General features: G+C 34.7%; 1 protein-coding gene across 2 annotated transcripts; it reads right to left on the bottom strand.

Annotated features, from left to right (window-relative positions):
* Window positions 1-238: 238 nt before the first annotated feature.
* LOC149556483 (inorganic pyrophosphatase TTM1-like) lies at window positions 239-13893 on the bottom strand. 2 transcript variants are annotated; one of them, XM_089830804.1, is made up of 12 exons: window positions 13123-13893; window positions 8682-8796; window positions 8322-8517; window positions 6754-6867; window positions 6460-6633; window positions 5988-6182; window positions 5749-5871; window positions 5523-5641; window positions 1419-1454; window positions 1192-1315; window positions 807-1088; window positions 239-665 (listed from the first exon to the last, which is right to left on the bottom strand). In XM_089830804.1, the coding sequence occupies exons 1-12, from the start codon at window positions 13490-13492 to the stop codon at window positions 426-428; spliced, it is 2088 nt and encodes a 695-aa protein (XP_089686930.1). In that variant the 5' UTR covers window positions 13493-13893; the 3' UTR covers window positions 239-425. The 2 variants fall into 2 exon arrangements, with proteins under 2 accessions (XP_089686930.1, XP_089686931.1); XM_089830805.1 differs by having other exon boundaries at window positions 807-1070.
* Window positions 13894-25430: the final 11537 nt, after the last annotated feature.

Here is a 25430-nt window from a genome sequence, read left to right as displayed (position 1 = left end):
ATTCCCTACTTTAAGAATGCACAGACGTTGAGCATCAACATATAATTGTCCTCCCTAAGTGGCCTTGAAAATTTTATTCTTATGGAATCTTACCATTTTTGCTCTATACAATCTTGCAAGTGCATGAGTAAAACGATAAATATTCTTGTGGTCCTCTCATTAATAAATCTATTTAGAAAATTGACTTTGGCAGCTTCCCAGAAAGATAGCTTTATATGATGACTCAGAAGAAAATGTATGCACTCAAAAGAATTTCTTGGTATTGAAAACCTATTTGAGAATCATGACTTTTCCTTATCTGCTTCTCAAGAAAAATTGCAACAAGAATAGAGGCCCACATGAAAATGGGCAGTAACGCACACTTATCTCAATGAGAACTATATGCTTGAGAAGTAATTTATCCTTTATACTTCGAATTTCATTTGTCACGTCCTTGATGTCCTTAATACAATCGTCCCTATGACACCTCCAATACCTATAGTTATAAGGGTAGCAACAATGGCAAGACCAGAATCATTAGTCCTCATTCTTCCAATAAGACCTTCACATTTCCATTTGTTATTTTTCTTCTGATCTCTTGGACTATCAATGCTTCCACGTAAAAGATTACTCAGCACATCCAACTGCTTCGTTAGATGCCTCTGTCCTCGCAAAAGAACCCGCACCTGCAAACAATAAAACATACAAGATCTAATTTAAAATCTGTTTTTATTATCTATGATTCTATATTACAAGCCATTTAAAAGCTAACAAGAAAAAACTGGCAATAATTACTGCAATGCTCCTTAGAGCTCAACAATCAATACCTCCTCAACTACACTAGAATCTAAACCTGGCCCTGAACCATTTGAAGCTGCAATTGGAGGAGAAGATCCGGAACCACTTGAATTTCCATTGCAGTGCACAACACCAAGACTGTTCCCAAAAGAACCTACAGCTGAACCTTGCCGTGGGAGATGCCCTTGGCTGCCAGACTGAGGAAATTTAGATTCTAGTTCTGAAACACGAGACAAGACTTCATCGAGTCTTTCACTGACACCAGCCATTTGATCCGCAAGCCTGCCATAGTCCTGATAAGAAAAATGCCGCTTCAGGACACAAGATTCTATTAAAACAAAGAAATTGAGTTCTCAATGACAATAGTCGGACAGCTTAATAATCATAAGCTGCTTTTACATTCATGATGCATACCTGGTCTTGAAGCTCCCGCGGTGAGTCTGGGACACCATTATCATATTTTTTGCTGTTCGCTTTTTCCCAAGACAATGGAGACTTTGAATTTTTCTGTGGCCTTTCTGTACGATCATAATCTTCCCTGCTCAATTGTTCATATGAGTTGTGAGGAGCTGGATCTCCAATAACAGAAACTACAAATGAGAAGCAAATTTACATGCAACTGAAAACCCACAAAAGCTTACCTTGTACACATGTCATTGCTGCTATTTCTGCTCCAGCTGCAAAATAAAACATTAGGATTGTGAGATTGTGAAAAGCAAAAAGCCTTTGCAGGACATTAGCTCTCAGTCCAAGCAAGTTCCCGAGCTGAACACTAAATCAATCCAGATGGTAACCGAATTTCCATAATTGTTAGGAAATTATGTTAGTGTTCACATGGGTTAGCATAATTAAAGTGTCTTATGATAAAACAAAAGTGAGTTGCACTAAAAACTCATGAAGCTATTCTAGGTGTGAAAATAATTAGTTGGGATATTTTGAGTTGTTAAAAGTGGCAAAACAACTCATTTATTCCCTACAAAATAGGATGTAACAACAGTGTTATTATTTTTGTGTTCAACTTTTTGTCTGCCTCGACCCAAATTCTACAATATTTATTAAGCTCAGAAATTATTTCAGGACTCACATTTGCGACATGCTCTGTCATAAGTTGCTGCTTTATTGATTTTATATTCAAAATTTTGATTCATTTTTTTAAAAGACCCCAACAAAGGATGATCCCCAGATTGCAGTCTGAAAACTGCTATTAAATGCATTAAACACTCTTTAAAATCTGTGCATGGTAAGGTGACTTCCCCTAACATTGTTCCAATACATGTTCAAGAAAACAACTTCCTCAGCTAGGTGCTTTGTTTTCAGGGTAAAGATTAATATTCACCTTTCATTCTTTTCTGAGTCATTTCATGCTTCTTCCATGTATATGTTTATGTGAACCTTAAAAACAAGAGTAAAGACCGAAACATGATCACCCTCAATCACTGAGCAAAATGTAGGCAATGTAGGCAATTAACAATCCCTACTAATTACTTAGTAAGAATTAATGCTGCAAACTCATATTTGAACTAATTCATATTTTCAGTGTATCATATAACAAATCGAAAAGCCATCCTAGAATAAGATATCTATAGCTGCAAATGCATATTGATTTCAAATAAAATTTCTTAATACAAAATTAAATAATTATAATGCACCAAAGCAAGACCTGAAGCTTTAAGGTTTGATTAAAATGACAAGACTCAATTGAAGTATTTGTACTTTGTAGACACCTAAAAATGTCCTTAAAAACCAACAAATTTCCGATATTAATTAAATTAATATTATTATTTATTCATTTATTTCATTAGCATTTGTTTGTTTAATAAATTTCTAAATACTTTTCTTTTGATTTTTACCAATGTATGTATTCACATGGATCGACTCCTAATTTTTTTTCATGCAACACTCGTCATTCATCTCTTCATTTGACATTCTCCACTCAGCTTGTGTCTAGGTGCAATGCATCTTGAAAAGTCAAACACGCCTATTTTACCTCTTAATCTCAACCAACTCCTTTTGCCTCTTAATCTGCTTCACTCCCTAACAAAACCCTAATTCGTTTTTAATCTTAGTCATTCCTTTACCACCTCTTAATTTCAACCGAGAGCATTTTTGAAGGCATGAATCCCTAATGTAACCTTATATTGTCTAATCTTGCTATCATATTTCTATCTTGCCTATCATCTTGCTATTATCTTGCTATTTTCCTATCAATCTTTCATCATCATTTTCATTTGTCTTAGTTACCGATTTTGATTCGGGCACATGAATTGGAATTGTAGATTCATGATTTTTTATTTTTCCTTTTAGGATTTGTGAGGATTACTCCTTTTGCCTCTCTTAATATGCTTCACTCCTACCAAAACCCTAATTCCTTTTTAATCTTAGTCATTCCTTTACCACCTCTTAATTTCAACCAAGAGCATTTTTCAAGGCATGAATCCCTAATGTAACCTTATATTGTCTAATATTGCTACCATCATCTTGCTATTTTCCTATCAATCTATCATCATCATCATCATTTGTCTTAGTTACCGATTTCCATTCGGCCACGTGAATTGGATTTGTAGATTCGTGATTTTTTATTTTTCCTATTAGGATTCGTGGGGATTACTCCTTTTGCCTCTTAATATGCTTCACTCCTACCAAAACCCTAATTTCTTTTTAATCTTGGTCATTCCTTTACCACCTCTTAATTTCAACCGAGAGCATTTTTTAAGGCATGAATCCCTAATGTAACCTTATACTATCTAATCTTGCTACCATCCTTTTGTCTTGCCATCATCTTGCTATTTTCCTATCAATCTATCATCATCATTATCATTTGTCTTAGTTACCAATTCAGGATACGAATCAATTTGGGCACGTGAATTGGATTTGTGCATTCGTGATTTTATATTTTTCCTATTAGGATTCGTGGGCATTCGTCGGCAAGCGGGCGGGGGAGCAAATAGATATATATTCCAAGTTTGGCTTGTGGGTCCTTGGGGATCCGTGATGGATTCAAGTGGATTTGTGACGAATTCACAAGGATCTGCGTGGATTCGTCATAAATTCATGCGAGATCCTTGTTTTAGACTCTGGACTCGTCCGAATACGCAGTCTACAGATCCAGACAGATCCAAAGTCCAAATCAAGGATCTTGCCCAAATCCGGAAGAATCTTGACATAAATCAGGATCCGGATAATCCTGGCATAAATCCAGATCTGGATCAGATCCAAATCCGAATCCTAATCCGGCCTCCTGGGCATGAATCTGATAACTAAGTCATTTGTCTATCATTCAACCATCTCCATTCACCATAGCCTCTTGTGTCTTGTGCTACAAAATTGAGAGCATCAAGCATTTCATGAAGCATTTGGTTTTATTTGAATTATAATTTTTATTGTGTTTTCATGAAGATTTGGTTTTATTTGATTTATAATTATATTGTGTTTTATTTATGTAGTGTTCTCTTGGATGATGATTTAATACTTATGAGTTTCTTTTCTTATGATTGGGCTAGATTAGGATTCATACTTCGTATGCAATTTTCCAATCATCGTTAGTGTCAAATGTCGAGCAGATAGAACCACAATTCGAAAACTCACAGACTATTTGGAAACTTGCAGTAATCAAGAATCTTACAAGTAGTGAATTAATTTTACAGCCAAGAAATTTGCATATTAACTCACCTAGCTCAGTTTTGATGAATTTTTGGCAACTTTTGACTTAAAAAATCATGGTATGTCTTGCAAGTTTTTATTGAGTGATATTTCAAACTACAGATGGAACAAAAAAAGTAAAATAATAATTTCACTGCCAGTCATCTAGAGCCCATCAGAGAAGCTCAGTAAACATACTCTCTAGAAGATTGTTATAGTATGAATCTTCCATAAAGCCTGTCTTCCAGAAGTTCCAATATTTCAGAAAGCCAAGACCTTGAAAACCATGAATGGATAAGGAACAATAATAATGAAATCAGATATGAAATAGGCGAATATACAATCAGGGCATAAAGATCCAATTTGTAATTCAGTAAAAGCAAAAATATGCAAACAACAAATATTGGAAAATCAATATATCTTGGTAATCAACTAAAGATTCGGACAAATCTCAAGATTGATGAAATCAAGGATCAGTTGTTTAATTTGAAACATGATCCATAGATGACATTCTTCACATATTGCAAACAAATAACAAACTGGAAAACCCATGATATGACTAAAACACTGCTTCTCAATTGCTACCACAGTACTATTCTATACTTGTTTTCTTTGTATAAAACTGAAAACCTCTAATATCTAACATCAGAAAAAGAACACAGGAAAGACGAGTATCAGAATCTGAGAGATACACAACGAACAAAGAAATTGAAAATACCAAGCATGTCGGATCATGCGGGCCAATAGCTACCAAACAAAACAAACTGTGGAAATCAAATCTGGATCCTATAACAATGGAACAAAATAGTTAAAAGCAAAGAGTATCTTCCAACCAAAATATATAGCAGACGGAAACACCTCAAAGTTTAATAGTATGTCTTTATATTTCCAGTTCAAAAAAAGTAAAGGAGGATCAAGGTATCTTAGCTCCAACTAACCATATGTCCAGCTAAAATAAAAAAGTACTAACTGAAATAATTATGATAATTAAGCCATTTAACAGACAAAAAATATATACATAAAAAGAATGCGAATACAGGCCTTCATATTATTACATGGTGAAAATGATATGGCCAAAAACACTTTTCAGGATTTCAGCAAAATACCTTTTACTATACTGAGTCTTTAAACCAGGCTTTGCATCAGATATCCAGGAAAATGACCTGGGACTGGTGGCCTCAGAATCATTTTGCAATAACTTGGACTTCAGGTCATCAGGAAGTGCCTGTCAAAACGCACAATACATAAGTACAAAATATAACTTGAATGGAAACTTGGTGACTTGTTTTGTGTATAAAAATATGATATGAAGCTTCGTGACTCAATCCCTACCATTATTTCAGCTGTTAACCTCTCAAGTTGTATTTGCTCAATATAGGAGCGAGGAATATATGACCCATCAAGGCCCAGTTTCCGAGCAACCTCTGCAACTAAGGACCTGTCCTTACCCTGGACCTGATGACGAATTCACAACAATTCAAATCAACAATTTTCAAAACATCAGAAAGACAACAGTAACTCCCAAATGAATGCCTTTCATAGCCCAAAAAGTCTTGAAATGTGTTCAATACCTGTATGTACTTCCGCTGTAGTTGTTCAAGCTTATCAACTTTCACTATCACCCTATCATCTGTGAATATACGACTTGTTCGCTTCAATGATGAAGTTATTGTGTATCCTAGGGCCATCAAGCCTCCAAGAAGACGGACACCAACTTCAAATGTTATCCTTGGAGATATGATAAATGGATGATCTGTAACCCATTCCTGCTATCACAATGAAATTCTGTCATTTCAGAAAAGTAAAGTGCACCAAGTACCAATGACATAGCAACTACTTTTAGTTTGAAATGAAGACTTTCACTATCTCAAAGACAACTTCTCGGACAAAGTGGATTTCACTTTTACTAAGAAAGAAATGGGTTTTTCTTAAATTTTAAGATATTTGCGACTACAAACATAAAATTTACATATCAGATTTTGCGACTCAAAAAATATGTCAGATCCTATTATAAACTGAGGCGAGGGGCAGAGTCATTATTACCTCAAACATAAGGTTGTATTTTCCCTCTCTACTTCGCATCCTCAGGTAAGACTGGCATGTCTCTGCATCTTCCCCAGGAGGCAAAAGATAGATGTCATAAGTTTCTTCAGTTTTTCCAAGATCTTCTATGCACAAAACTTCCCTAATTTGGTCCTCTGTAATAACACGACTAGACTGCAAAAAAAGTAGCAGGCACATGTATCAGGCAACTAAAGTGTCTAACTACAATTATCCATTGAGACACTTAGCTAGATTATGATTTGCATCAGATCATAAGATGTTATATTATAATACCTTCAAAATGTAAGTTGGGGTTTGAAACCCAGAAAATGGATTAAATTTATTGATAATTTTAATATGTGCAGTCTCCAGTTGAGGTTCAATATGCACCTTATACATTGGATAAACCTGCAAAATCCATTCTTGCATTTAATTAAAAATTTAAAAAATATCATTTGTAAATACCTATCATTAGAGAACACAAAGACAAATATCTATAGATAACAATCCAAACTATAGTTCTTGACAACAGACACCAAGCAGCTTTTTTCTTGGGCATCATCGCCATTTAAAATACATAAGATCCTGCCAGCAATGCAAATTAAATTTTGAAGATTGTTCTCTTGTTTCTTTATTCCAATGATCAATCAATAATAACAATATACAGAAGACAAAGGCAGACAATAACCCATGCTTACAAAAGGAATTCTCAGAAGTAATATAAGCTTTAGGAGTGAACTCCATATCTTGGTTCCAGTCACACAAAGCAATGGGTTTTGGACCAGAGGCTAATGTATTGTTCAGCAATAATCTAAATTCAGAAAGGAAGTTTTGAATCCACAATTAGTAGCAATACATGCTTAAAAGACATCACTTGAATCCTGAATAAATGAGGAGTTTCATAGAAGAAATCTTGAAGTAAAGTATGACATTCATGATATCAGATATAGACTGTAGTAGAACAATAGGAATGCCTGAACCATTATACATTGAATAGGCCAACAAAAACTGTGCATCCATGTCTCACTTCCTCAATCAGTAGGGTTTTGTTAAATTGATTTTCTGCTCTACTGTAATTATCATATTATATATTTGTTAAAATTAAGTATGTTTTTTAAAGAGGAAAGCAAAATAAAATTACAAATCATCTGAGATGTGTTTTGGTATTGAGCTTCAAGGGAAAAGTGTACACCAGACCATCTATGGGGAGCAAAAACAAATGCAGGTGTGTTCGGAGACCAAACAAAAGCATTTCAACAGCAAAGTTTCATTAATCACAAAGGTAGAATTTATGACAGTTGTTTTTTCAAATATTTTAATAGGTCTAAGTCAAAGATATGCCAAGAATTATTATCGGTAGTTATTTAATGCCAATTAGAATTGAGCATGTTTGTCCTGCATTTGGTATATGCACCTACCCACAGTACTACACAAAGGAGATTTAAGCATGACAGGACCTAGTAAAGTTATCAATTTGCGCTAGTCATTGACTATGGAAAACAGGAGACAGTGATGTTGTGGTTCTTAAAAGATATAACACTAGAACAGATGTCTCCTTTAAGTACAAATAAGCCAGCTATGTACACTTGCACGTCCTGCAGTAAAAGATGCAGACTTATGATTAGATACAATGTGTAAGCTCAAATACTCGAAAGACAGGCAAGTAGCAGCCATACGACACATGCATAAGCAAACTAAATATGTAAAAATGTTGTCCCTGTAATTCATCTTGTGTAATGGCCCTGAAACAAATAATTTAATAAATGAACCAACAAAGAGGAGATTATTTAACTTGCTATATGGTTATGTTGGTTCCCAAAAGGAACTCCCTTGCCAAACTTTATAAGGAAAAGTCAACCTACCGTTTCTGATATTTGAGAAATGATCTCTGCAGGTTCCTGACCACAACGGCCAATATCCCTAAGAACCCGCTTGACAAGATCAAAGTGAACACCTCCAGTGACAGACACACAAAGATCCAGTAATGGCCGTAATTGTTCATTTAGAGCATGGATACCCTCAATGATAACAATCTTAGATGATGGAACTTCAACATCCCTGGAAAATAATTCACATAAGATGTTAGCCAACTCTAAACTTCAGTTCAGGCAATTCCTAGACAGCATTTAGTATTTCTTGGAAAGCATTCAAAATTCAAAACTATTATATTACAACATGTGACAATTACAATTAATATGTTTCATCCAAACTAAAAGACAAACCTGTAGCCAATGCGACGGCTGAGCTTAAAATCATATACGGGAATTTTTACAGGTTTCCCATCTTTTAAATCCCTTATGTTCTGAAGAAGAGTACCATAATCTGTCAGTGCTGGATCTGCCAATAAAAATACAGGGAGAAATCTTAACAATATGATTGAGACTGCATTTGTTTTTCTCAGTAAAAGATGCAAACATCCATCTTTACTCACCAATAGAATAGACTCGTGCATGAAGAATTGGCAGTATTTAGAGAAAGGTCAATGGAATCCAAAAGTACATAGGAGGACAAATATAAAAATACAGCCAGTCAACTTTTTCTTTGGATGTGCAAAAAGATAAGAATGTACTGTATCTACGCATGTTCTGTATCCAAAATCATCCAAGAATTGAACAGAACATTCATATTGAGATCTGAATCTTAATTCCCAGCAACAAAAAGCAGAGAAAGAATTCAAAAATTTCCAAATCAAAAATTTAGTGTCTTTCATGTCTATTTGAGGAATGAGAACAGACTATTAGCTTCAGCTAGATAGCAGTAAAGCAAAGCAAAAGCACGCTGTAATGAAATAACTGGACAGTTGAATTCAGATAATATTACCCATGATTATGGATGCATTGTTGTTAGCTCTTTTCAAACTGCATAGCACATTACTCAAAGAGATGTCTAGCAAAGAATTTGCAACAAATTAAGAGCATGATTCTGACCATCTGATCAGTATAGAAATTCCTCTATAGTTTTCAGGTCTTATCTTCAAAAATTGACATATTTAATAAAGAAGAACAAATAACTCTCAGAAAATACTAAATAATCTTTTCACTTTTTATTTCATTTAACTGTCTCAATTTCTTTATTGCACTAAAACCAATGTCCACAAAAACTATTAAAATTTTTAAGAAATTTTCTGATTTCTATATGGCACATTCTCGATGATCTTTACCGTTATGATCTATCTTAATTCCTGGCACCTTAGGCAAACCACCAGTATTCCCTAACACGTATTTGACCTTTCTTTAGGACATTACAATAGCTCAAGGACTCGAGATAAAAGCCATGACTACCACATTCTGATCTCCCTTGAGGAAGAAACTAAATTGGGATTAAAAACATATACAAGATTCTCTTTAAATGGTCCAAACGGTTGTAAACAGTTGTAAAGTAATGTTAAGAAGTTGCATTCATAAAGAACAGGTCCTCCACTATTCAATTTATGAAAGAGATTCAAGACTAAGATCTCCAGAAAATGGCTTGACCACCATATATGTCCAATAAATCAGAATCAAAAAACAAAGGAACTAATAACAAAAGACAAAAACTTTAAAAATTCTTGAGCCCTGAATATGACACTATCAACTCTAGGAGAGAAGTTGATAATTTATGTTTATAAGCCCAAAAATGATTGTGTGCAGGTCAACAAGCAGGATGATGACAACAAAAAGTACTCTCCATTATGATATTGCCATCAAGATTCAACTGCATAGTTTGAGTCCAACTCATTGACCCATGTTTCATGAGTAGTGATTCACATGAACCGTTCTCTCATAAGATTGAATGGAATACTTACCACTCATTGGATCTAGGTGATGCTCACAGAGGTGAAGCACCAGGACTTTGTGGGACTGTTTTTTCCATGATGTTGTATTTTTAGTTAAACTCACTACAAACATTAAATACTACATTATTTTCCATTTAGATTTGGATGTAGATATCACTATGGTAAGAATATCAGTTTTCCAATTGCTCTTAGTTCTATGAAATGTTTTAACCACAGACCAATGTAGGATACCCTAAATTGCATGCAACCTTTGTCCTTACCCAGTTGCTAACCTTTGGAAAGCACTTCCACATATATATTAAAGCTTGTCTATTTGGCCGGCAGCAATCTAATATAAGATTTTGAAGTAAATATTCATTCTCTCTCCAGGTTTAGAATGTCAATATTTTAACCCCAATGGAAAAAATTGCTAAAATAGAACCTAAATTATGCTTTGTGGTCGCCTAGAGATCACTCTTAGCAAAGTGAAACACTGGCGAACCATCCAATGACAATCTTGGATCTGCAGAGTCGTATGCCAGAACGCTAAGGAAAAAGCAGCCAGTTTATTCCACTAAGGCCTCAATTTAGAGACAAACAACAGTACTAAAGCTTTAGCCATGTGGCAGGGTCTTATAAAGGCTTACATCCATCAAATTTCTAAGGTTTTTACTGAGCAAACTCCTGATTCTTGCAAGACTCTATTCAGGATGCCATTTGAAAGATGAGAAACTCAAATGCTGGGAGACCATCATCATATTCTTAACCAATTTCACAAATATATAGGTGCTGTTTTCACAATGTACTAAATTATGTGATGATTTATTGGGATTCAACTGCATAGTTTCAAGTAATCTTTATGAGTTGGATCACTTCATGGGTAAGCATCCTACCCCAGGAAATTCCAGTGCTTCACCCTTGTGAGCATCACCGAGATGCAGTGAGTGCTGAAAGACAATTCAAAGAATTGCTTGGCAACCTCTGCTCTTATAAACTTGCCACCATAACAAAAATTCTTATTATAAAGAGGATTTGGACCAGTATAAAAATCCTAGAAGAACCCTTTTTCCCATCCCCAATCCAACAGACCTCAAAACTCTAAAGTTCAGCAGTCTGCCGAAGATATTTCTATAATGAAGATCTCATGAGCTCTGTCATAATCAAGCCCCCTGGGATTTCTCCTTACCCTCCTCCAGCTGCTGCCCATCCTACTATTGCTTCCCTTTAAAGATTATCAAATTTTCAAAAAGGAGGTAAGTATCTACAAGGAGGTTATACTAATCAAGCAATGGCAAAGCATTGCCTTGACTTCCACGGTTGCAGTAAGTTACAAAGCACTCATGCTTACTGCTTGGTAATCTTGAGGATTCACTTACTAAGGTTGCTATTTAAGTTTGGGAGGTATCTCATAAGTGGGGCACATATTTCAGGCCATTGCAACATTACAAAACCTCCATGTCCATGTTATCACCAACTGTTTAACTGATGACAAGTCCACAACAAGGGGCCATGCTTGGAAGCTGATGTTGAAGAGAAACCACTGGCAGCAATTAGAATTTACAGGGCATGCAGGTTCAACCATACTAAGCGTACTATTCCAATTTCTTGAGATTTCTATGCTAGCTCCTGCTATGAATTTTGCTACTATAAAAAGGGTGTGTCCTCAACAGCAATGTGTCTAGCAGGCATTTCTATGATGATAGTCAGAGTTATGAAAGCTTGTCGAAGCTGAAAATAGATAGTCCACTTATTAAGTTATAGTTTCTCTTGAATGGAAAAATAATTAGCATTGTAGTATTGTTATAATTGACAAGAAAAGAAGAAATAAACACATCATTCTCAAATTTGATATTTTAAATCTTTAGAAGGCAGTATAACTTATACCCTGAGTAAAGTTCAAGGTTGTCCATTATCTGGCCAACTTTTAACGGGGGAAATTAAATTAGATTCTTTTTCAGACCTAAAAACTAGACAGTACAGAAAGAAGTAGCGAATCAAGACAGATTGTCTTTGAAAAAGAGACAATAACCTCTAAGCTCATAACACCATCCCCTATTTAGGTGGTCTAATATCTCAATATAAAACGAGATAAAATAAATTATTACTGAAAGAAAAAAATTGAATTTAAAAACAATAAAACCGTTATTACATGAGCTTGTGAAGGAAATAACTAACAAGAACAACATTATAACTGTTATTAAAAACAATGACTTGGATCCGGCAGAGTGCCAAATACAATCTCTTAAAGGAAAATGCCTGTCAAATTTATTATCAAACGATTTCTATACGAAAAATTCTCAGAAGAAAAAATTACTTTCGCTTTCAATTTTATTTTTCATTTCCAAAATTGAGTGATTATTGAGATTTTAGATGTATGGCTGACCTAATAAGAATTTGGCTAAAACAAATGAATGTGTAATATTTAGTATATTATGCTAATAAATAACTGATAATAAATTTTATGTCGTAAGTGATAAAGGGTTTGATTGGATCCGAAAAGTCGTTACAAAAAGAGGATTTACGACCACAATCCCGGCGTATGGATTTTTCAGTCATACTCAGAAAAACAATCTTAGCCTTTACGGTTAAATTTTCCACTCAGAAGCTTATTGTATTCCCAAAAAAAAGTATGTTTAGATTTAGGGCCGAAAATAAAGTACAGGACATAAGAATTTGCATAAAGTTTTTCCAATAAGAATTTTAAGATTGCTATTTGAAGGTCGCTTTTCATGAAAAAGCCTCCGGAATATAGGCCTGGCACAACACAATGGTTTGCAGAGAGATTTTTCAGAAAAAATCATGGAAATCCAAATTGATAAAAACAATGCAATTTAGCAGAAAAACTTCCCACTGTTAAGAACTATGAGGAAAAAAAAGAAGAGAAGAAAGAGAGAAAGAAGTGAACTCACCATCAAAGTTGCCGTCCACAAGGCGGCTTGCATCGTTGTAATTATCCATAGAAATAGAGACAATGCCCGGCATGAAACTCAAGACCTTATCACAGAAAACAGTTTTCCCCGCTCCGGAAGGCCCGGCCAAACCAACCACACTAATACCTTCATTTTTTTGCCCCAATAACTGGCACGCCCTAATAAACATATAAAAGCCCTTTTCAAACGAAAGATTTTCAGGAATCTTAGCAATTGTGTATCTCTCACAATCTTTCCTCTTGACGAGCTCCAACTGGTTTTTCAAAAGGCCAACACCGCCCTTCTTCCCCTTGGAAGAAATACGGACCAAACCACCATCCGAGCGCCCCATGATGGAATCCGTCGCCATCGTAAAAACGAAAAAGATAAAAGCCAAAAAAAAATCAATTTTCTGTAATCAAAGCAAACTCTGAAATTGGGCTCAAGTACATCCCAAAACCAAAAGACAGAGACACCGATAACGCTAGATGGACAATGTGTGTACAGAAATCTCTTCCGACGCTATAAAAACCAGCGTCAAAATCATCTAGACTCTGAGATCAAATCACAATTTTGCATTGCTCTTTGCCATGCTGTAACTGTGGATCCAGATCGCCAATCTTGGCAAAGACTACTTTAGACCTCCTGTTATGTTATTGTTTAGCGATGGTAGTCCAATTCTTGCGGGGATTCGACCACTACACGCGTCCAGAGGCTTCCCACAATTTCGGAAGGGCGGTGAGTTGAGTGGTCTTGTTTTGTTTTTGGCTTCGTTTGTGTTTGCAGGGAGAGCGTGAATAAGTAGCAAGAGCGGGAACGAAGATTCTACTTGATTAATTAAGCTCTGTGATTACGAGGTAACTAATTGTAGTATAGGTTTCGGCGTTTTTTACTTTTTTATCTGGATGGTTTCCCTTAAAGGGATTCGTGGCAATTTTCTCAAAAGAAGAAAATATCTTAGTGCCCACGTTCCTTAGATCTTCCCTTGGAAAATTTGACATTCTAGCTCATTCTTAAATGACTTTTTAATGATGTTTACCTAGGAGGAGGGGAACAAGAGTTTCCATCTTTAACATTTTTTTAAGACTTTTTCAATGTCATTTTTTCCCCTTAGGATGTGGGTCCCAAAAAATTTAACCAATGGATAATTAGTTTATTCGTAAAGTCGAAGTTTTTTAATGATTCTATTAGGAATCAAGTCTTCCTAATTATAAGGTTCTAACATCAAAATTAGGGATGAGGTCAAGGATCATACCCAAGACGAGTTTGGTGAAATATATACTCCTCATTCCTTGGCTCTTAGCAGAAGAGGTTTAGTTAAAGGTTCATGCTCTCGTAATGGGTAGCTAATATGATTGTGTGCATAACCTCAATAAAGAAACTTATAGTTTTGTGATGTCTTGTCTTCTCAAATAGTCTATTTCTATTGTTCTTCTTTGAATTGTCTTCATACTATATGAGTATCCTTGTATGTTGATAAGTAGGAGATATTTTTCAAAACAAATCAAATTGTGATGTTGGTATTAGGATTCAACTGTGTAGGTTTTGAGTCAAACTCATCGATCCATGTTTCATGAGCAATGGTTTACAAGAACCATCTTTCATGTCAATGAATAGAACATTTAGCATTCATTGCATCTAGTTGATGCTCATAAAGGTGAAGCATTGGGACTTGCCTGGAGCTCATCCATCCCAGTATTACTCCACCTCAATTAGCTCAAGTGCGCTACATTTAAGGGGCTTTATAGTGAATGGTTTATAAGGCACAACACTGCTAAAGGTTTTGCATATGGGGTTGCAAGCAAAGTGTGATTAATCGTGTAAAGAACTTTGTGGTGAAGTGTACTTGAACTAGACTAGTATTGGGATATATGACCTGCTAAGAGGTTTTAGTGCTTCACCTTTGTGAGCATCACCTAAATACAATCAAGTGTTCCATTCATTCTAATGAGAGATGGGTTCTTGTGAACCACTACTCATGAAACATGGTCAATGAGTTTGACTCAAAAACTACACAAATGAATCTTAATAGCAATATTTCAATCCTCGTAAGTTGTTCACGCAAATGGTAAAGTGTCATTTTGTTTCAACTACCCTTCTATTGTCCAATAGACAAGCTCTAGCTCAAGGATGTGTGACTTTTAATGGCATTTACAAGACCATTGTTCTAAGTAATCAATAATTTTAACAATTTTCAAGTTCTTTTCACATTTGACTCTTTTGTTGTGGATCTTTTTCAAAAAATATATAGTTTGTGAAGTCTTGCCTCCTCAAATAGCTTATTTAGATATTTTGCTTTCATTTTATTTTTGTATCACTTACTAGTATCCTCATATGTTGCACACTCAAAGATAAAAGTGTCATTCAATTTTAACTGCCCCTTTTTTCACAAAAAGACAATTTTTTCCCATTGTTTCTTGAAGATCATCCATCTACCCATCTCACACCTACAATGACTAGACTTAGATATAGTTGTTCAACTATTACTCTAGCCTTTCCCTTAATTATTTAACTTTTTAATTAGACAATTTAGCATTTGTATATTTGTTAATACAATATAATTATTATTTAGTAGTGATGAATAAAATTATTTTATTAAAATGTATGTCATGTTTTTTCAAAAATAATTTAGAGCAATCACTAATAATATTGATTATAAAATGTGATCTTTTTATTTTGGAATTGTTAAATATTGTTGTGGTTTCACAACACATGCCCCATTTCTCTTAGAAATGGGGACACCTAGTAAATTATTGTCTCCCAAACCCATAGTCCGAGGCTTGGGTCATTTTGGAACTTCCCTTAGAGTCTGGATCTAGCCCTTGTCTCTAAATGAGAAACCCCCTGGTGTCAGAACTGAGAAAATTTGGAAGAAAAGAGTGTTTTTGTGCATAAAAGCGCACATGCGCACCTTTCCAAGGTGCTCAGGTGCGCTAAATGTGCAACTCTTTTCCTTTTGGAGCACATCCAAAGGGTGCACACACGGGGCCTAAGCCTATATAAGCTTGGGACCCCTCCCCCTTACCTCATTCCTCTCCGCTCTCCCAGTTCAACCACACCTCCAAAGGTATGCTCGACCCTGCACACAACACAAAACACATAAGTGTTAGGACACCAAAGATGCGCGCATGGCACCTTCTCAAGGTGCGCATGTGCGTACCTTTGTTCACACAAAACCTAAAACATAAAGAACTAAAAAACCAAAGGCATCAAGATTAGGAAAGGTGCTTTTTGCAACCTAAAAACTAAGGTAAGGGAACACTTGAGGAAAGGTGTGCATGTTGTAGTGCCTACCCCAAGTTTTCTTTTCAATTAATATTGTCGAACTCTTTTAGGCCAGCTTTATGTTTATGGTTGATGATCAGTGACATTTATTTTCCAGATTGTTGGATATTATTTCATACTCGATTGATTATATGATGAGTTACTTTGGACTAGTTATTTCATGTATGCATGATTGTTCTTCAATTATGATAGTATACAATGATTTCAGTTATGATTATATGATGAGTTACTTTGGACTAGTTATTTCATGTATGCATGATTGCTCTTCAATTATGATAGTATACAATGATTTCAGTTATTTCATGATGATAGTTAGATGGATTATTTGTATGTGTTTTCGATAGATACTTACCCCATACTTACATGTGTATGGTGTACCTGTATGTTTTATTTTATGTATGATGTTTCTGATATGTTTGAGGGAGGAAGTCGTAGTCACCTGCTAGTCGAGATCTACACAATGCACCACTTCTCGCCATTGCCTGTTTAGTTTATAATATATGTGTATGTACATGTGTAGACTTTATGTGGATTGCAGGTACTAGGTATCGGCTTCCCTGAATTGCCAAAATGAGTGTACCCTATCGTAGTATCTCAATGGTAAAAGAGGGGAGATAATTCTTGAGTCCAAATCCTAAACTTAAGCCAATTATCCTAGAAAGTAAGACAAGTATTTAGGTTGTTTGCCCTTCTAAATTCATCAAGTGATGTAAATTCGTGACTTTAACCCTTGAGCTTGATCTAGCATTTTGTACTTTTATGGATTTTAATATTTAGTCTCGTGGGTTTGTAATGATTTTCTGTTATAATTAAATCAATTTAAAATAATAATTAATGATTTAATTTAATGGAAATTTTAAGAAGGAAATTCAATTTTTAATTATATTCAATTTATTGAGAAATTAAATTTAAAGATTAAGTGAAAGTCTAATTCTGGGCATAATAATATTTATTTAATTTAATAATAATATATTTAGTAATTCATTTTTCAATAAAAGCTAAATATTATTATTACTTAAGTTAATAAATATTTTTATCAAAAACATCTTGAGAATTAATTAAAGAGAGAAAGAAATTTATTTAATAAAGATATTTTAATTTAATTTGCAAAAGGTTGCACATGAAAATTAAAATATAATACGTAATAAAGGAAAAGGGTTTTTCACGTGATTTGCACAATCAAATCCCTAACTTTGGGGAAAAACTCTTTATTAGCAATCTAGAGTTCATTTCTCCATAACCAAGATTTGGAGGAGCAATTTTCGAGAAGAAGGCTTTCAGAAGAAAGGGAAATACTTGCGTGCTCTGTGCAATTGTCGTATTAGCATCATATTCAGGTAGAATATTATGGGTTATTTGTGCATAAATTTTTCGTTCTTCGAATTCCTGTCTTCTTCATGTTTGGATAAATCAATTTCCAAAAATTTAGATTTGGTTGAAATCCTTGTGTTTAAATTTATTATTCTTTATTCTCGAATACATCTATGAACGAATAGATTAAATTGAAACTCTTCTGTAAATTTTAATTGTTCTTCATTCTAAGATTATCTGAATATATGTATTGACAATTAAAAAACCCTCATTATGTTGATTTAATAAAATGGTATTTTAATCAAGTAGGGTTTTGGGAAACAAATCAATCTACAAAGTGCTAAATTTGATTATTTATTCAAGTTTTCTGTATCATATTCAATTTTACATTGTTTATAATAATAAAAAAATTGAAGGGGGTGGGGGGGATTTGTTTGTTTTTATTAAACAAAAAAAATTTAAAAATAAATGTTATGGTGGGCGGGGCCACCAGACCCCACCCACCTTACCCCTCACGCCCTCTTGCGTGTCAGGGTTGTTGTGGCAACAACAATTACTACTACTAACACAGCAATACTCTGATGTGATCGCAGTAGGGCTATTGTGGCAGCCATGCTTTGGTAGGTTGGCAAGCCTCTAAATACAAACTTTTTTATTTTTTATTTTTTTAATTAAAAGTTTGTTAATTTAATATTTTTTATTAATAGTTTTATTAATTATTAATTTAATTGATATAGTTTAGTAATTATTAATTAATTTAATTAATGTAGTTTAATTAATTTTTAGTTAATAATTAATATTGTTTAATAAGTTTAAATTAAATTTTTATTATGTTAATATTTAATGATTATGATTATTAATGGTCTTTTAATTATTTTATTAAAGAATCGATAATTATTGTTTTAATAATTTAATAATTATTATTTAAATTATTTTATAGCATTTAATAGAGTCATATTTTTTTTCAACTATTAATGGTAATGATGTGTTCCAATTTAAAAGTGAAAATGGGTTAAATTGGGGGGATTTTTATAAACTTTACTAAAGTCGAAAACTTACTACGAAATGTAAAAGTGAACCTTACTGTTAAACCAAAACTATGTGTTTTCAAAACCAAACAAAAACTATGAAACTACAGTTAGTTGTATGTTTTCTTGTGTTGGGTTTGGGGTTGACCTAGAGTGTTAACTCATTTCAAGATGTCTACCAGAGGCTAGGAGTTGTTGTTTTTGGTGATGTCATGGTTTTGTATATGTGTACTTGATTTTGGATTAGTCCTATTAGGATGATTGTATTGGTGAAATCTGTGATTTTGATCAGTGATATTTTCAGTACTTTCCAGTTGCTTGTTTAAGAACTGATGTGCGGTTTATGGTCATATGAGACCTTATGCTTTTACTGAGCTTAGGGTAGGTTATCCATACGTCATATTGGGAAGTGGCTTGCAATGGAAGTCAGAGCCCTAAAGAGGTTGTCTGGGTAACCCATTGTAGGTTATTTTAATAAGTGATAACATTGCATTAAATGAAAGTAAAATAAATTAATAAGAGTCATTATCTTTCCTCACCCATGCCTTGAGTGCTAGTACATGATAGGTGTTAGAATTTCTTTAGAATAACTGGGGGGGGTGAATCAGTTATTCAAGGTCCAAATGTCCTATTCAAACTTTTTCTCTAAGTATTGTAAACTCTTTCAACCTTGCATTCATCCAAACTTTAACTTATCTTATTAGCAAGTTATTGTAAATCAACATGCAAGTAAAACACATAAGAAATCAACACATGAAACAATGATTTACGTGGAGACCCAATTTGGGAAAAACCATCAGTAACATGCTACTCAATTCTCACCCTTCTGAAGTGATGCCCTATGAAAGGCATGCCCTGTTAATGGCTTACAATACACTATTAAATGTGACCTTGTTAGAGGATTTAACCACCCTATTAGAAGTGGGCCTGGTTAGAGGACTTTAGAACATTCACTTGGAATGCCACCTTGTTAAAGGATTTACAAATGGTTGTTAGGCCAACCTAAGTCCATAGGATTTTTTTTTTAATCTAATACAATTGCTAGAGAGTATTAGAAAATATTGACCTGACTACAACATACAACTTATCTTGCAGATCTCAGATCACTTCTTAGCTCATACCCTTGTCTGGCCTTCAATCTCTGCAACTCTTAACAGCTTGCCTTCCCTTTCAAGCTTTCTCTCCTTGAGTCTCCATACTCAATGTACCAGTGCAATCATCTCTTCATGACCACTCGTAGAAGTAGAATCTATGTGCTCTTCCTTCTCCTAGATGTCTCCTTCTTGACACCCTTTCAACCACTTCACAGATTTGGCACTTCTGCAGCAATAGTATCAGCAGCTCTCAGCTTCTTGATCTATGACTCCTTAAATAGAAGTCTTGGAGTTCTTTTTCCCGCTTGATTCTTCCATTTTTCAATTTCAATTCGGATGGATTAGGTAGGATTCATTGCATCGAACCCATATTTTGTTTCCTTTAGAAACTTCTTGAATAATCCTTTAGAATTCACCCAAAAACGGTTTACGTAAGATTATGTGCCAACAACTCACCATCCTTGTCTTCCAACTCGTTCATAAAATTTAATGCAACCACTAAGTTAGCTTAAATTTGGTGAATCTTCATCATTTGAAATAATGCAGCTGCTCGGCACTATTGAAATACTGGTGCTCAGCACATACTATGTTACTCGGCATCAACTATGTTTTTCCTGATGCTCGACACCTGAAGATCACTCGGCACCAATTGAAATTTTTTTAATGCTTGACACCTGATCTTCACTCGACACTTGAAGATCACTCAACACGCACTAGAAATGTCTATTACTTGGCTTCTACTAAGAATTTGCTCGGCTTCAACTAACTCGCTCGGCATCCACTAAAGATTTTAGTCTACGCTTTGCAGTCATCCTTGTTACAACTTCTTCCTCCAATGTTTATAAGTGTGACCAACATTTGTGTCTTTGACTATGTCATCAATACATTACTTAGCCATTGTCTTGATTGATCCTTGCACTTCATTACAACTGCATAACTCAACCTTTCCCTTAGGTGCTCTTGTTACATCTTGTTGATCAAATCCTCTTCATCAATCAACTAAGTGATAGTGCTTGGATCTTATGAGCAAATATCATCCCTACAAATAGCAAGTTTGACATCAATGGCAAAACAATGATTGAAAACATTCTTTTTCAATAATCTCCCTCTTTGATCTTCAACAACAATGAGCCTTTCAATCAGATTTCCAACAATCTCCCTCTTTGGCATTGATGGCAAACCAAACTAATCAACTATCAAACTAAACTATTCAACCACAAACTAACTAGGTTAGAACAGTAAGTCAAATGCCAAAAAGTAAATTATGACATCACATCTCCTACTACTATTCTGATTGATTTATTTCACTTCTCCCTCATTGTTGTTGTATCCTTTATCTTTATCTTTCTCCCTCTATTTTATTCATCTTTTGCTATTCTGATCAACCTCTAAAATCTCCCTTTATCTTTATTTGTTCAGTTGTCCACTTCTCCCTTTGTCTAAATCTTTTATCTACAATAGTTTTTGATCAGTTGTTCACTTCTCCCTCTTTGACAACAATGCCAAAGACATATTAGCATCTTAATATGTAGATGTAGCTCTTACAGGTTCATTTAATATCTCCCTCTGTCACCTTGCTTGTGACTAATTTTAAGTTTCAGTACTTCTACTACTTTAGGCGTGGATCCCAAAGAAAACATCTTCTGCATCAATGTGTATTATTTTCAACATTCAACTCATTTGATGTAGGGCATTCTTACTTTTTTGGTTCAAGTAGTCTTAGCTAGGGGTATCACCCCTAACTTGCCTCTAAGATACTCAAAAGCATCTTTAGGTAGTGCTTTTGTAAATATATCATCAATATGTTCCTTCGAGCTGACATATTCCATCTTCACTTGTTTGTCTTCCACCAGCTCTCTTACATAGTGATACTTGATTGCAATATGCTTAGTTTTGGCATGCATTACTGGGTTCTTTGATATATTGATAGCACTTTATTATCAACAATAAAGTATCACAGGCTTAGTTATCTCTTCCTTCATACCTTGTAGCAAATGTTTGATCCATACAATATTGGTGCAATTTATAGCAACTGCCACATATTCAGCTTCAGTAGTAGACTGTGAGGTTCAGCTTTGCTTTTTGCTTGTCCATGTAATCAACATCTTTCCTAAGAAAAGTGCTCCTCCATTGTTGCTTTTTCTATCATCAATGTTACCTCCCCAATCTGCATCAGTGTAAGCTTTCAGTTCAAACTTCTCATTCCTCTTGTAGTATAAACCAAAGTCATCAGTTCCTTTCAGGTATCTCAATATTCTCTTCACTGCCATTAAGTGATTTTCTCTTGGATTTACAGAAAATTTAGCCACTATTCCAACAGATGATGCAATGTTTGGTCTACTATGTATAATGTATTGCAACTTTCCAATCATTGACCTATGCAATGTCTGATTTACTTTAGCAGATTCATCATTCTTGGATAGTTTATGACCTGTTGCCATTGGTGTGCTAATTGGTTTTGAGTCTTCTAGCCCAAATTTTTTGAGTACTTCCTTGATGTATTTGGATTGAGTCACAAATATTCCATGCTTCAACTGATGTACTTGCTATCCAACAAAGAATTTGATTTCTCCAAACATTGACATTTCAAATTCATGCTTCATTTGATTAGCAAAATCTTTACAAAGAATATCTTTTCCTCCAAATATTATATCATCAACAAAGATTTCTAAAATCAAAATGTCTTTACCTTCCTTAGCTTTGATGTACAAGTTGTTGTTGTCATCTATTCTTTCAAATCCTATTTTCACAAGATATTTGTGCAACCTCTCATACCATGCTCTAGGTGCTTGCTTCAATCCATAAAGTGCTTTGTGTAGCTTGCAGACCATGTCCTTGTTCTTCTCATCAACAAATCCCTCTGGTTGTTCTATGTAGACTTCCTCTTCTAGTATACCATTTAGAAAAGCTGACTTTGCGTCCATCTGGTAAACTTTGAAACCTTTATATGCAGCATATGCAAGTAATATTCTTACTCCTTCCATTCTTGCAACAGGGGTAAATGTTTCTTCATAATCAAGTCCTTCTTGTGCATAGCCTTTACAAACTAATATGTCTTTGTTTCTTGTTATTTCACTATTTTCATCAAGTTTGTTTCTAAACACCCATTTGGTACCAATCACATTCTTATTAGTTGGTCTATGAACTAGAGACCAAGTTTTGTTCTTCTCAATCTGATCTATCTCTTCTTTCATGGCCTTATACTAGTCATCATCTTGTAGTGCATATTTTACTATTTTGGGTTCAACCTTACTTAGTAGACATGATTCACTTCTAAGTCTATTCCTTGTCATGGTTCTGGCATCCTTGTCACCAATGATTTGATCTGTAGGGTGATGTCTTCTTACATACTTAGCTAATTTGGGTTCAGTCCTTCTTTCCATGTTTGATCCTTCAGCTTCAAAGTCATTTCATTCTTCTTCACTTGGCAGTTCATCATTTCTTTCTTTCATACTATTCTCAGAACTAGAATGTGCATTTTTTGCATTCTATAGCTCAGCTTCTGAATGTAACTCGACATTCACTAGTTGAGACTTGACAGATACTGAAGTTTGTTGCTGATTCCCAACTTGATTTTCAGCATTGTCTTCAGCTGTCATTCCTTCGTAGAAGTATACAAAGGATCTATAATCCTCTGTTTCCTTTGACTCATCAATCTGAACTTCTGCATGCTCATCAAAATTTACATTTGCACTCTCCACAATTTTGTTAGTATTAGTATTCAAACACTTATATGTCTTACTTCTAGTGGAGTATTCAAGAAAAATTCCTTCATCACCTTTTGCATCAAACTTGTCATTTCTAATGTCTTTTAGAATATAGCATTTACAACCAAACACTTTGAAATGTTTAACATTAGGTGAATGACCATACCACAATTCAAAGGGTGTTGCATTTGTACCTTTCTTGACTTTAACTTTCTTGACTTGGAACTCTATTCAATGTGTAGACTGCAGTACTTACAGCTTCTCTCTAGTATTTTAGTGCAACCTTTTTCTCTATCATTAAGGTTCTAGCACAGTCAATCACTGACCTATTCCTCCTTTCAGAAATACCATTCTGTGGTGGAGTCCTTGGTGTTGATGTTTGCCTTTTGATACCTTTGTCATTGCAAAACACTTCAAATTCTCTTGATGTGAACTCACCTCCTCTTCTAACCTTAGGCATTTCAGGTTCTTTCTTGTTTCCTTCTCAACTCTAGCCAAATACCACTTGAACATTTGAAATGCATCAGATTTTTGCTTTAAAAACATAGCAATCATTATCTTGGAATAATCATCTACAAATAGCATTATGTATCTGTCTCTAAGGTAGCTTTGCACTTCTATTGGGCCACATAGATATACATGAACTAACTCTAGTACTTCTTTGGAAGTGTATGTTTTGCTTTTGAAACTAGACTTAGTCATCTTCCCTAGTTGACATTGTTTACACATTGTGTTTTAAGGTTTCTTCAACTTGGGCAATCCTATGACTTTCTTTTTCTTGCTAATGTTGATCAAATTATCAAAGTTAACATGACACAACCTTTTATGCTACAACTATACATCATCAAATCTAACAACAAGACATGTTGCATCTTCCATATCAAGATAAAACCGATTACTCCTAGTTTTTTCACCTTTTCCTATCAAATTTCCATCAGTGTCATACAGATCTTGGCAGTTTTGTTTCCAAATTCCACTTTGCATCCTACATTGCCTAACTAAGATACACTCAACAAGTTGTAGTTCAATCCTTCAACATAGTGTGCATTATCACATGAAATTTTCTCTGTAAGTTTGTTAGAGCCTTTTCCTTTGATTTGACATGGGGCATCATTACCAAATCTAACACTATTTCCTTCATATTGAGTAAAGGTAATGAACTTACTTTTATCTCATATCATGTCATGTGAGCATCCACTGTCTACGATCCACTTGTCATTCTTGTTCACACAGGTAACCAATGTTATTGCTTCATCTTCATCATTATCTGATTCATCCTTCATAGCTACATAGACTACTTCATCATCATTCTCATCAGAATCCTCTTTAACAATGTAGCATATTTTACCTTTTTCTTTGTAATCTTTGTTGTCATCTTCTCTTTTGTTCCTGAACTTGTTTCCTTCTTTATAGTTTTTCTTCTGTGGACATCTTGTAGCAATATGACCTACTTCATTGCAATTGAAACATATGACGGGGAGCTTACCTTTGAATTTTCCTTTACCTCTATGGAATCTCCCAGCTAGTAGTGCTTCTAACTGTTCCACATCTTCTTCATCTGTGCTGCTATCACTGGATGCATGTTTTCCTTTTCTTCTTCTTTTGCTTGATGTGTCCTCCTCAGCATCTTTCATTGTCATATTGGCCTTGAAAGCAGATTCAAGGTTCTTAGGTCTGTAGTTGTCAAAATTGGATAGCTCAAATGCAATAAGTCTTCCAACTATTCCTTCAAAGGTTAGTGTGTTCCCTTGTACACACCTTAGCTCTTGGATGGCTAAAACTCTTATAGCATAGATAAGAAGCAAAGTTCTTAAGTATTTGTTGATGGATGTTTCGTCTTCCAGTTGTCCACCTAGACTTCTTATTGCACTCACCACTTCTTT

This window comes from Cupressus sempervirens, chromosome 5 (genome assembly GCF_028749045.1).
Source record: "Cupressus sempervirens isolate cs-2001-9-10 chromosome 5, ASM2874904v1, whole genome shotgun sequence".
NCBI lineage: Eukaryota > Viridiplantae > Streptophyta > Pinopsida > Cupressales > Cupressaceae > Cupressus > Cupressus sempervirens.
Note: the sequence above shows the minus strand (reverse complement) of the source record. Positions and strands in the feature narration are given on the sequence as shown.

Excerpts from the sequence above, each read along its gene's own strand:
- LOC149556483 (XM_089830804.1), bottom strand. The coding sequence starts at position 13,492 with ATGGCGACGGATTCCATCATGGGGCGCTCGGATGGTGGTTTGGTCCGT. Across the intron at positions 1,455-5,522 it reads AAGACTCAGTATAGTAAAAG|CTGGAGCAGAAATAGCAGCA; the intron begins GTATTTTGCTGA and ends TTTATTTTGCAG. Across the intron at positions 1,316-1,418 it reads AGCAATGACATGTGTACAAG|GGAAGATTATGATCGTACAG; the intron begins GTAAGCTTTTGT and ends ACAATTGAGCAG.